The sequence below is a fragment of the Triplophysa rosa genome, linkage group LG25 (genome assembly GCF_024868665.1).
Source record: "Triplophysa rosa linkage group LG25, Trosa_1v2, whole genome shotgun sequence".
Taxonomy (NCBI): Eukaryota; Metazoa; Chordata; class Actinopteri; order Cypriniformes; family Nemacheilidae; genus Triplophysa; species Triplophysa rosa.
In genome coordinates, this window is record NC_079914.1 from 3466601 (window position 1) to 3479325 (window position 12725).

The 12725-nt window shown below is 38.4% G+C and overlaps 1 protein-coding gene across 2 annotated transcripts in view; it reads right to left on the bottom strand.

The window, feature by feature from the left end:
• The window catches only part of lcor (ligand dependent nuclear receptor corepressor), a 56268-nt gene that overhangs the window by 15841 nt on the left and 27702 nt on the right, over window positions 1–12725 (bottom strand). The window contains exons 3-6 of one of the 2 annotated variants that reach the window (XM_057325113.1): window positions 7921–8000; window positions 2956–3079; window positions 1242–1580; window positions 1011–1107 (exon numbers count right to left, since the gene is read on the bottom strand). In XM_057325113.1, the coding sequence (XP_057181096.1) occupies window positions 1011–1107; window positions 1242–1580; window positions 2956–3079; window positions 7921–8000 (640 nt within the window). Of the gene's footprint in view, window positions 1–1010; window positions 1108–1241; window positions 1584–2955; window positions 3080–7920; window positions 8001–12725 lie in introns of both variants that reach the window. The other variant, XM_057325112.1, reaches the window with a different exon arrangement.

Here is a 12725-nt window from a genome sequence, read left to right on the forward strand (position 1 = left end):
ATTAACTCCCTGGAGTCGTGTGGATTACTTTATGATGGATGGACGTGCTTTTTGGAGCTTCAAAATTAGGACATTATCCAATGCCATTACAATGCTAGGAACAACCACTATTCTTTTAAATTACTTGGATTGTGTCCAGCTGAAGAAAGGAAGTCATAGACACAGGACATGAAGTGGGTAAATTGTGAATTAGATTACATTTTTGGTGGACTTCTTTTAAGCAATGTTACAGTAAAACCATAGCTGCTGCAATGTTCTCTGTTAATTGAGTTATCTGTTGCAAATGGCACTGTACTTCCAAATTTAGCAGTAAACAATGCAAGTCACAGCAGTTTTGACTGTAAAATGGTCTACTATATGCCTAATGTTAACTGCTTGCTAACATTGTAGACACTGTTAGAAGAAATTTATTATAAGTAAACATCAACAACAGTCTTTATAAATTCTTTGGAGAGAACGACTTTTCAAATTGCCATTTAATCCAAAATAATAACTTATATGCAGGGTGATGACTGACTTCCACAAAAATCTCAGCCGGCTAAGCCACTTACCCTCTTATAGAGCTGAGGTAATTTGTCACCAAGCAGATATGTTTACAAAAAAAAGTTTCAATATCAGCAAACCGACAGCACTACAACTGAGGATTGTTGAGATGTATGTGATTAAGCCTCGAGTAAGGTCAAAAGTGTACTTAATTTTTTCATATTGTGAATGTAGCTCGAAACGGTTTTTGGTTGTCGATGTATGACGTAGTGTTTGGATAATTTGACTCACGTCGTTGACCGTAATCCTAGGTGCATCTTGAAGCGACCGAGTGAAAAACGTCATTGTTCCCTATGGATGCTACAAGTGGCGGATGTAACTAAGCTGTCTGAGACAAAACGCAAAAGCGAAGTTTGGTATAGGTTAGGATCTCACTTATAGGCTTTGTAAATGGAAACCCTGTGTTTGACGCAACAGGAGTTGACCTTAATGGAATGCTGTGCCAATTAAAAAAAGACCGTTCTTACCCCTTAATTGTGGGCACGATTGAGAAACCATGAGAGCTTTTTAGTGAGACACTACCATGACTGTGGTTCTTTTTAGTTGAGAGGTCAAGGACTCCATCTGGAAATACAAAAGAAGCAAAAGCAACCGATCAAATTGAATAAAATCTTAAAATCTTTAGCTTTACGTTACAGCTGCTACATTGACATCCTTCTACTTTCAATGTGATTACTTGACCTTGACGGCGGTCTCACCTTGGTCACTGGGTTCTGTCTCTGGTTTCCTGACGGTGAGGTCCAGTGGCGAGTCCTGGTCTGCCATGAGAAGCTTGCTGAGGACGGGATTCTGTGCGGAGGCAGCTGTGCCGGTACCGGCGCCACCACAGACGGGAGCAGGTGTGGAGGCGTCCGGCTCCAGCGAGGGCGCTTTCGGCAGGCTTTGGTCCTTGGTGCCGTTGGGCTGGGACTGGGGGTTGGGTACGTCCTGAGTTGAGCTGGTTTTTGAGGTATATTCCGCAGCGAACTGTCGGATCATTCGCTGCATGATCTCATGAGCCACTAGAGGAATGTGGGGGTCTGTGAATCCTGGGAGGTCTGCTGGGGGAAAATGGTGAGAATGATGTAATGACCAAGTGAATGTGTTGTATATAGATTACATTATTAGCATTTAAAGGTAGGGCTGGGTAAAAAATATCGATGCTTCGATTTTAATTGATCTTCAATTTAATGAAACAATATCGATTCGGGAAATCCCGAAGGGGGACGGATCATGGCGGAAGCTCACGGTAGACAATGGACCCCAGCGCCGGCTAAATTAAAGTCTGATGTGTGGAAGCACTTTGTTTAAAGGTAATGACGGCAAAGGTGAGGTCGACAAAACAACTGTCATTTGAAAGTTGTGCCTGCAAGAGCTACGATTTTGCAACAACACAACAAACCTACGAAACCACCTGTCGAGATGTCACCCTGATGCGATATCTGGTTCATGCCATTCTGGACAGCAACAGCTAGACGTTGCTTTTGCCTGCAAATTACAGTCAGATTCTCCTCGCACCAAGAAAATAACTGATGCTATAGTAATGCTGATTTGCAAGGATTTACGCCCATAAGCGATAGTTGAGAACGAGGGCTTTCACAATCTTATCAATGTTTTGGAGCCGAGATACGCAATGGTGACACGCAAGGAGAGTTTCAGTTACCAGCATATATACTTAAATGTGGATTCCATGCCTGCAAAACTAGCATTTTAATCTAAGTACTGATAACTAATCGATATTGAATCGAATCGAAATTGAATCGAAACCATATAAATAAGAATCGAATTGCCAATTTGGTCGCAAAATCCCTATTTAAAGGCAATTATGATTCTGTTGAAGCTAAAAGGCAGTACTTTGTACAACAGAAGAAATTACATAATTAACCCTACATTCAAGCATCATGGGAAGAGAAGTTTGATTCATTATAAGATTTTTTTTTTCTTAAATACTTTCAAATCGGGGGTGCTTTGTTGTGATTCTTCCAGTATTTGGTTGGTTTGGTTTTGGCTTAAAACAGGGGTCTAGAAAATATTTTAAATATTCTGTGCCTTTGACCCTTCACAGTGCACATTTAAATGGTTCTCTTTTGTAAAATCATTATTAAACAATCAAGTGAAGCATACAGTAGAAGTTAATATTTGACTCCAAGCACTTCTCTCAACAGAATCATTGAACTGTTGCACAAAACAGTCGGTTGCCATGCTGCCATTGTTAAAATCAAAGATGATGGATTTGGCAGAAGCCCATAAAAAATGTTCTTATAGGGCAACAAAGTTCTACAGACTTCTAAAAGAAATCAGTGTACACGGTCATAAAGAAACACAATCCTGAATCCCTTTTGAACTTGAATACCCATATATGTTGGCATACAAAGGGCTTTTAGAAGGTTCTCTATAAAATATTTTATATTCCTTTTCACAGCGGTTTCTTACCCTTTCTGTAGAAGACAACATTGAGGAAGTCCTCTGCTTGCTTCTCAAGTTTGTTAATATTGGACTGCTCTTGCTTGAAGCTGTCCGCTTCTGATGATACTTGGTTGTTCAAACCAAAGTTTTCCTAAACGGAATATAAAGATAAAGTGACAAAACAATTAAATCAGACAGGCAAAGCAAAGCAAACACACTTGAATGTGCAAAGACTTTAAGAGAAGGGATGTCAATAGATTAAATCAAATCATGCTAAATGTAAAAATATAGATTTCAGAAAAGTATTAAACATTTATTTTAAAAGTATGGAGCATCCAGTGCATTGTTTCTTTATAAAAAAAGGATTTGTCAAATATTGATTGCATTAAAGCAATTAATAAATGAATGGAGTTAAATGTGGGAGACTACTCTCTCATGTAAACATGTAGGCATAGACATGCCTAATATAAAGTAAAATGACTTGAGATGATTTTACAAGGTCAGGTTGAAAAGCTCTGGCTCAAATGGTACAATATTATTCATCTAAAAAATGAGCGTTATTCGACAAACATACAAACCCAACCCCAGTTTGATGTCAAAATAAATGTACATGATTAACTGTATTAAAAATGTGTAGTCTTCTTTTTTAACTTGGATGAAAATTGAATGATTATGCAGTAAAATATGATAGATGTATGTAGATTTTGGACTGGATTAACAGGGGCAGTAACAGTGCATTAAATAACTGAGGTTAAAGATGTTCAAATGTCTGAATATTTCAGAGGGACGTCATGATGATTTATTATTAGCGGTATTGTAGGGAATATCACACGGGAAATAATGTGATGACAGTGATGTAGTTACAATCTGTTCTTCTAAAAATGCTTTCAAATAATAGCTTAGTCTAACACGTGTGTGTGTATATTAGGGATGCCACAATACTCAATATAATATTGAACCGTTCGGTAAGTGAATTGCGGTTTTCCGGTTTCGAGTTAAAATTTTTCCGTGAGCTTAATTACACTGTGAACTGACTCTGTCCATGCTTGTCTGTATGCTGAGATGGATAAACGCATCCCCACGAGTAATATCTAATAACGAGTGATGGTCGGGCTGTGAAGAGAGACTGCCTGCAACACGAGAAGCAATGTGCTGTTGTCGAGTATAATGTTGACGAACAGACGCGAGCCGGCTTTATTGTATGCCCGTTGTACTAAAGTGATAATGTCCAAATTTGGCACATCAAGAATGTATTTTTACACTGCATACGAAAGCAGCACGTTCATGTTGCTCTCACCCAGCACATTCAGAAAGTGCGTCTCTTCCAGCACCATGCCAAAGTTTGTTTAACGAAAGTCATGCCACTCGGTGGCCTTACGGACACAGCTATTTACCTCATAGCAAGAGCGCCTCTCGGCAGCCATTTAGCATTGCATTTCTTCCAATTTATTGCAATGGCAGTGGCGCACCTTGTTAATATATTATCTTTGGCCTTTCCCATTGAGCGGATGTTTACTTAGATTACAGCAATCGCAAGTTTTGCATTAAAAGTTTTGCATACTGTGATGCGCAAAACCTCTTTAAGAAGCTTATTTTACTGGCATGTTGATGAACAGTAAACCAAAAACTGCTGTAAGCTGCCAGTGTAAATCTTTACATTTATTCAATACACCAGGAATTTGTACAAGTTGATTTTTGCTTAAAGATAATAAAATAAGTCGAGTAAAATTGTTTTTTTTCCTTAAGTTTTTACTGTTCCTGTCACATAAGCATAAAACAATGAAAAAACACTTCAATGTGCCGAAGCCATCAGAACCGAACCGAAAACCGTGGGCGAAAAACCGAGGTTCGTATTGAACCGTGGGTGAGCTGTATTGTTGCATCCCTAGTGTATATATACAGTGAGGGAAATAATTGGGAAATAAAGTTTGCCTGCTTACGAAGTAATGAAGGGTCTATAATGTTTATGGTAGGTTTATTTTAACTGATAGAAACAGAATATCAACCAAAAAATCAGGGGGAAAAATTATATAAAGGTTATAAATTGATTTGCATTTCAGTCAGTGAAATAAGTATTTGATCCCCTACCAACTAGAAATAATTCTGGCTCCACAGATTGGTTATGTGCCTATATGGACCACAGATTAGTCCTGTCACTTTAAGAAAGTACTCCTAAGTCAGTTTATGTATATAAAAGATGCCTGCCAACAGAATCTGTATCTTCCATTTCAACCTCTCCAACACCATGGTCCAGACCAAATAGGTTTCAAAGGATGTCAGGGACAAGATTGTAGACCTGCACAAACCTTGAATAGGCTACGGACAGAAGCTTGGTGTGGAGACAACTGTTGGTGCGATTATTTAGAAATAGAAGAAATACAAAATAACTATCAATTGCTCTTGGTCTGGAGCTTCCGCAAGATTTCCCCAATGGGGTAAAGATGATCATGAGAAAGGTTAAAGATCAGTCCAGAACTACACGGAAGAAGCTTGTTAATGATTTCAAGACAGTTGGGACCACAGTTAGCAAGCAAACCATTGGTAACACGCTATGCGACAATAGATTGAAATCCTGAAGCACCTGCAAGGTCCTCCTGCCCAAGAAGACCTGCCTGGCTCGTCTGAAGTTTGACAATGAACATCAAAATGATTCAGAAAAGGCTTTGGAGAAAGTGCTGTGAGACCAAAATTGACTCCTGTTTTTGGAGGGAGAGAAATGCTGACTATGACCCCAAGAACACCATCCCTACAGAGAAGCACAGTGTTGGAAACATTATGATTTAGGGCTTTTTCTCTGCTACGGGTACAGGATGACTTCACCTCATTGAGGGGCTGAAGGACAGGCCCATGTACCGTAAAATCTTGGACGAGAACCTCCTCCCCTTAACTAGATCACTGAAGATGGGTCGTGGATGTGCCTTTAACATGACAAAGACCCAAAACATATTGCCAAGACAACCAAAGAGTGGCTTAAGGAGAAGCACATTAAATGTCCTAGCCAGTCTCTAGACCCTAGTCCTATAGAACCTCTGTGAAGGAGGCGAAAACTCCAATTTGCTGAGCGACAGCCAAGAACCCTTAAAGATTTACAGAGGAGTGGACTAAAATGTATCCTGACACATGTGCAAACCTGGTGACCAACTATCAGAAATGTTTTACCTCTGTGCTTGCCAACAAGGGTTTCTCCACCAAGTACAAAGTTATGTTTTGCTCGGGGATCAAATACTTATTTCACTGACTGAAATGCAAATCAATTTATAACCTTTATATACTGTAATACCCTTTTCCCTGATTTTTTTATATATTCTGTCTCTATCAGTTAAAATAAACCTACCATAAAAATGATAGACCCTTCATTTCTTTGTACGCAGGCAAACTTACAAAATCAGAAGGGGATCAAATAAATATTTCCCTCACTGTATATATACTGTATATATATATCGTGGCGCGAGATCCGATGTGTCTATGCTCCCTAAATTTAACCTGTGTGACCTCAAAATATATTTGGTAGCATTTGTGTCAGTGCACATTTGCACAGTTTTCATTACTGTACAGAACACGCTAATCACTACACAATGTATGTGCGTACTGTGAGCAGAGCTACAGTGACCGGCCCAGCCATTCGACAGCGTGATTTTCCATCCCGCAGCGCTACTTTCCCACCGGTTTTTTATGTAAACACCTGCTAGACGGACGGGTTTCAACGTTCGCGCTCTTATCTCGTGTCTGCAGCGCCTCGTTCATATTAAGCACGAGTGTTTGTGGCGGTTCCCACTGCTGATCAGCAGCTGAGCTGACTGTACCACAAATACAGTATAGCAATTGCAAGTTCACATTACGTTATTTTAAATACATTAACAGGCAAACCTCTTCAAAAACAGATCATCTGTCTCTTACTTATGTGCAACGTAAGCATAAAATATGATGTGTTTATGTAGTTTTAACTGGTTCTCCGAAGGCTATGAGGGTTCAGTCAGTGGAGGAAGGAGGATTGACAGTGTGATATGATTGCCACCTCTGCTAAAATGAGCAGTCGAGCACTATGCAAAAAGCATATAGAGAAAACAGACACGGCTCTTTACTAAAAGCTGCGCCTGTTCAGAAAACAAAGCATATTTTTTGTGCAATTACTGCCTATCAGTTGAGTTTGTGACAAAATGTTTTGCAGTATTTACATACTGTTTATTATTGCATAATATAATTCATTAAAACAGAAGTTTAATTTGTTTCATAAAGTACAAGGTGACTTAAATTTGACTTAAAAATGACTTAAATTTTTGCATTTTGTGTTTTAAGGTGAAAAATGGCGCTTTTCCACTGCATGGTGGAATACCGTGGGGTTTAGTACAACTCTGCTCGGTACAGCTCATTTCACTTCGGCTCACTTTGCTTTTCCACAGCAGTTTAGTAGCACTTCAAAGTCGGTGGGGATTATACACTTATCTTCATGGTTGTGCTGCCTCTACTGCCGTAGCATCATTGAACATGACAAACACACGCACAACAGAGGAGTACTGGAGCATATCGATGGCGGATGGCAGCAAAACAAAATACCGCTAAAATACCAGAGAGTTTGGAAAATCTTACAGTAAAGAGCAGACAAAGATCATTTGGTTTGCTCAATGGCGCACAAGGGTAGCATTTAGCATTGCGTTAAGGGTCTCAATCTCCATTTTACTGTCACGAAGCATATAACGAAATGCCAATATTACGTATTAAAATGCATATTCATGTGTTGCAAATTCAATGATGCTGGTAATAATTCTATCTGCCCAATCAGTGATCTGTGTGTAAACACGTCACATTTTGGTATCTGTACAGTACACTTGGAACCTGAGCCGAGGTGGTACTAAAAAGTATCAGGTTCTAGGTACTGTACCCAGTGGAAAACCCCACAAAAGTGAGCTGTACCGCGCCGTACCGTGCAGTACTATACAGTGGAAAAGCGCCATAAAAGACAGACACATACATATAAAATCTGAAATTTATTACCTTCACTTTCTCACGTCTTAAGCAGCAAAAGAGACAGTTTTCATTGAATGACCAATCTGACACTCCCTCTGGCTCACAATCTGCAAAAAAGTAGTAGGATTAAGGTGGTATCCATTTACACGCAAACGGTACCTTCAGTAGTGCAACATATGACACAAAACATGCTTTAGGAATATCACAATAAAAAAGCTGTTTCTCGCTTTATTTTTTACTGTGTCTTTATGACGTTTATAACATGCTGAATATGAAAATCACATCTTTTTTTTTACCATCGACGGTACTCACAAAAAACTTTTAATATATCTATACATTTCGGTATTATTACTTGTGCGCAGAAATTACAAGGTACTGCCATAACACTGAGCTCAAAACAGTACAAGGCAACGTAACAGTTAAAAATAAAAATTAGTCGTCCAAAACTTCAGAAGTGTAGATTTGATCGTTTTTGATCTCACAAACCAAATTCGAGACGTAGTCACCCATCATCGCTTCATCCCACCTTTCGTGTGCTACAGAAATGTCTAGAATTTTTTTGACCGTGACAACTGGAAAATTGTTTTTTTAAATATGTGAAAATGTGTACAGTTTTTCTTTATTTGCAATATACCGATGTATCGTAATTAATGATATAAGCTCAAAATTTACTTGAGCTAAATATGCACTAAAACATTGATGCTACATAAAAATGTATATTACCACAATAATTGGCAAGAACTATAAAAAGGTTGGGCGAATCAAAAATTTGTTACACTGTGTATTCAGACATTTTTATCTACAAACCCGATTCCAAAAAAGTTGGGACACTGTACAAATTGTGAATAAAAAAGGAATGCAATAATTTACGAATCTCATAAACTTATATTTTATTCACAATAGAATATAGATAACATATCAAATGTTGAAAGTGAGACATTTTTAAATGTCATACCAAATATTGGCTCATTTTGGATTTCATGAGAGCTACACATTCCAAAAAAGTTGGGACAGGTAGCAATAAGAGGCCGGAAAAGTTAAATGTACATATAAGGAACAGCTGGAGGACCAATTTGCAACTTATTAGGTCAATTGGCAACATGATTGGGTATAAAAAGAGCCTCTCAGAGTGGCAGTGTCTCTCAGAAGTCAAGATGGGCAGAGGATCACCAATTCCCCCAATGCTGCGGCGAAAAATAGTGGAGCAATATCAGAAAGGAGTTTCTCAGAGAAAAATTGCAAAGAGTTTGAAGTTATCATCATCTACAGTGCATAATATCATCCAAAGATTCAGAGAATCTGGAACAATCTCTGTGCGTAAGGGTCAAGGCCGGAAAACCATACTGGATGCCCGTGATCTTCGGGCCCTTAGACGGCACTGCATCACATACAGGAATGCTACTGTAATGGAAATCACAACATGGGCTCAGGAATACTTCCAGAAAACATTGTCGGTGAACACAATCCACCGTGCCATTCGCCGTTGCCGGCTAAAACTCTATAGGTCAAAAAAGAAGCCATATCTAAACATGATCCAGAAGCGCAGGCGTTTTCTCTGGGCCAAGGCTCATTTAAAATGGACTGTGGCAAAGTGGAAAACTGTTCTGTGGTCAGACGAATCAAAATTTGAAGTTCTTTTTGGAAAACTGGGACGCCATGTCATCCGGACTAAAGAGGACAAGGACAACCCAAGTTGTTATCAGCGCTCAGTTCAGAAGCCTGCATCTCTGATGGTATGGGGTTGCATGAGTGCGTGTGGCATGGGCAGCTTACACATCTGGAAAGGCACCATCAATGCTGAAAGGTATATCCAAGTTCTAGAACAACATATGCTCCCATCCAGACGTCGTCTCTTTCAGGGAAGACCTTGCATTTTCCAACATGACAATGCCAGACCACATACTGCATCAATTACAACATCATGGCTGCGTAGAAGAAGGATCCGGGTACTGAAATGGCCAGCCTGCAGTCCAGATCTTTCACCCATAGAAAACATTTGGCGCATCATAAAGAGGAAGATGCGACAAAGAAGACCTAAGACAGTCGAGCAACTAGAAGCCTGTATTAGACAAGAATGGGACAACATTCCTATTCCTAAACTTGAGCAACTTGTCTCCTCAGTCCCCAGACGTTTGCAGACTGTTATAAAAAGAAGAGGGGATGCCACACAGTGGTAAACATGGCCTTGTCCCAACTTTTTTGAGATGTGTTGATGCCATGAAATTTAAAATCAACTTATTTTTCCCTTAAAATGATACATTCTCTCAGTTTAAACATTTGATATGTCATCTATGTTGTATTCTGAATAAAATATTGAAATTTGAAACTTCCACATCATTGCATTCTGTTTTTATTCACAATTTGTACAGTGTCCCAACTTTTTTGGAATCGGGTTTGTATATTACATGTAATATTCGGGCCACAGAGTTGTTTTTATATTTCTTTTTTTACATTGTATCCTTTTTCTGAAATCTCCAATTCTGTATTTTTAGAAGGCTGGAGGGGGGGGCAAAATGATCAAGAGAGGACCCATCAAGAAAATCTCAGAAATATGTGTTTCAAGCAACTGACACTCGTAGCAAAAGGTCAGAGGGGTGTGAAGACATTTTAAAATGTAGAATAATTGCTGTGAATGAAATCTGCTCTACAATTCAAGTTGACATGACACTATAGTGTGTTATGTCTGTTTTAAGTATTCAGCAACATGGCCTGTCCGACTAAGCACAACTATACAAAAAATCCTACAGCAATCTTTTGAAATTTAATATCTTTATATTGATGTATCTGCATGTATTAAGCAGAACTAATGTGTACTGATAGATGCATAATTGCTGTTATACCACGGGGCTGTTGAATGCTTCAATCTGATTGGTTGATAAACGTTCTATGGGTATGCATCAACTTTCAGTAAAAATGCACACCTATGAAGGTGTTCCAGGTCTGCTGACCGCAAAACAGTTCCATATCACTTCGCCAAGTTTAAGCAACAGAAATGTTATAGTGTAGCCTACAGGCCATCACCGCACACATCACCCTGCTCTTGATCTGGGCCCGTATGTATAAAACTCCTCAAAAAAGTCTTAAACTTTGATTTAAGTGTCAAAAAATTCTTAGTAAGAAGTAGGACTTTTTTAAGAGTAGGATACTTTTATAAAGAAGCTAAAAGCAACTTTCAGTAAAGATTAAGACTGATTCTTAATTTCTGACTTAGGTGTTGTAAATTAAGAACTACAATGATTTAAACACAAAATGGCCGCCCTTGACCTCTGAATCAGCCAATAGGGAGCCTGCAAGGGTGAAGTCGGAGCAGCATTACACCATTTATTCATAACTGAATTAAGACGTTACTTAAATCAGACATTACATTGATATATATATTTGATTAATTTATATATACAGCTGCAATCCATAACTTATTTCGGTAAAATAAACCAAAATTTAGTATTGGGCAAGTACATAAAATTTAGTGTTGAAAACTGTCTGCCTACCTTCCCCTGATTTACAACGATAAGCTTATAATTGTGATTGATATATTGAGCTGTACGATTTTGTGGGAATTTAACATCAGTTGACTTCAACCCGTATGAAGATAATTTAAATGAGTCATATGACAGGGCTAAAACGAATATTGTGGTTTGTTTTAGATGTAATGCAATGTTGTGTATACACGATTTAAGGTTAAAAAACGCTGTATTTTCCACATACCGTGCATGTTTTATCTCCTCTTTGCCCCGCCTGTCTGAAACGCGCAAATTTTTTACAAAGCTCATCGCTCTGAAAAGCGAGGTGTGCTATGATTGGCCAGTTCACCAGTGCGTAGTAATTGGTGGAATACTGCAAGCGTGTGACGGAAATGTAACGCTTCTTACCATATTTTTCTTAGTCAAATCATACCACGAACTGACATAGATTTGTGGGGGTGTGGTTACACGAGGCGTTTCAGGCGGGTCTGGGTGAGCATTCGCTTTTAGATAGAATGTATCTTTTGTTCCGACACTTTAATTTTTGCAATTTTACGTGTCTAATACATGCATGGGCAACTTATAACACACCAAAGACACAGAAAACCACATATTCGCATCATATGACCCCTTTAATTTTTCAAACAGAGATGGTGACAGAGATGCAAAAGTAAAAAATTGCAGTTTCAAAAATGTATTTTGCATTATGCGCAATAATATAAACAAAGATGTATCCATTTTTGGCTTGGTTTCATACACTTTTAAATAAACAGTTAATTTAAATAATTAAGCTGCTGAATCACATCCTATTACACTCACAGCTGTAGGCTCTATAAAGAAAAGAACAACACTGCAAATCCTGGATTCAACCTTTTTTTGTATTATTATATTATTTCATTAACTCCGTCATCATATATTCCAACACATTGTTTCTTTGTTTGTAAAGTCCACGGTATCTGCCTCTGTTCTGGCATCTTTTTACACTTAACTAGGTTAGGAGACCTCTTCAGCGCTCTTAAATAATTTAGGAGCTAAGTCCTAGTCTTAACATGTTATGAACCTTTATGAATCACTATTATTCTTAAGTGTAAGAATAAGAGTAAAATTACGTCATTCTTAGAATTTTGACACACTTAAAAGTAAAATTTTACTTTGAGTGGCTTTATACATACGGGCCCAGATGTTTATAATGTCAAACTTGACTGTTAATGGAAACGTATGCAGTTTCGTTTCAATAAACAAAGCATTTCAAAAACAAGAAATACATACTGAATACATAATAAATAATTTATTATGGCTTTTCTGTCACATTACCGCAAACATTACTCTCTCTCTCTCTCTCTCTAACTCTCTTCTCTCTCTCTCTCTTCT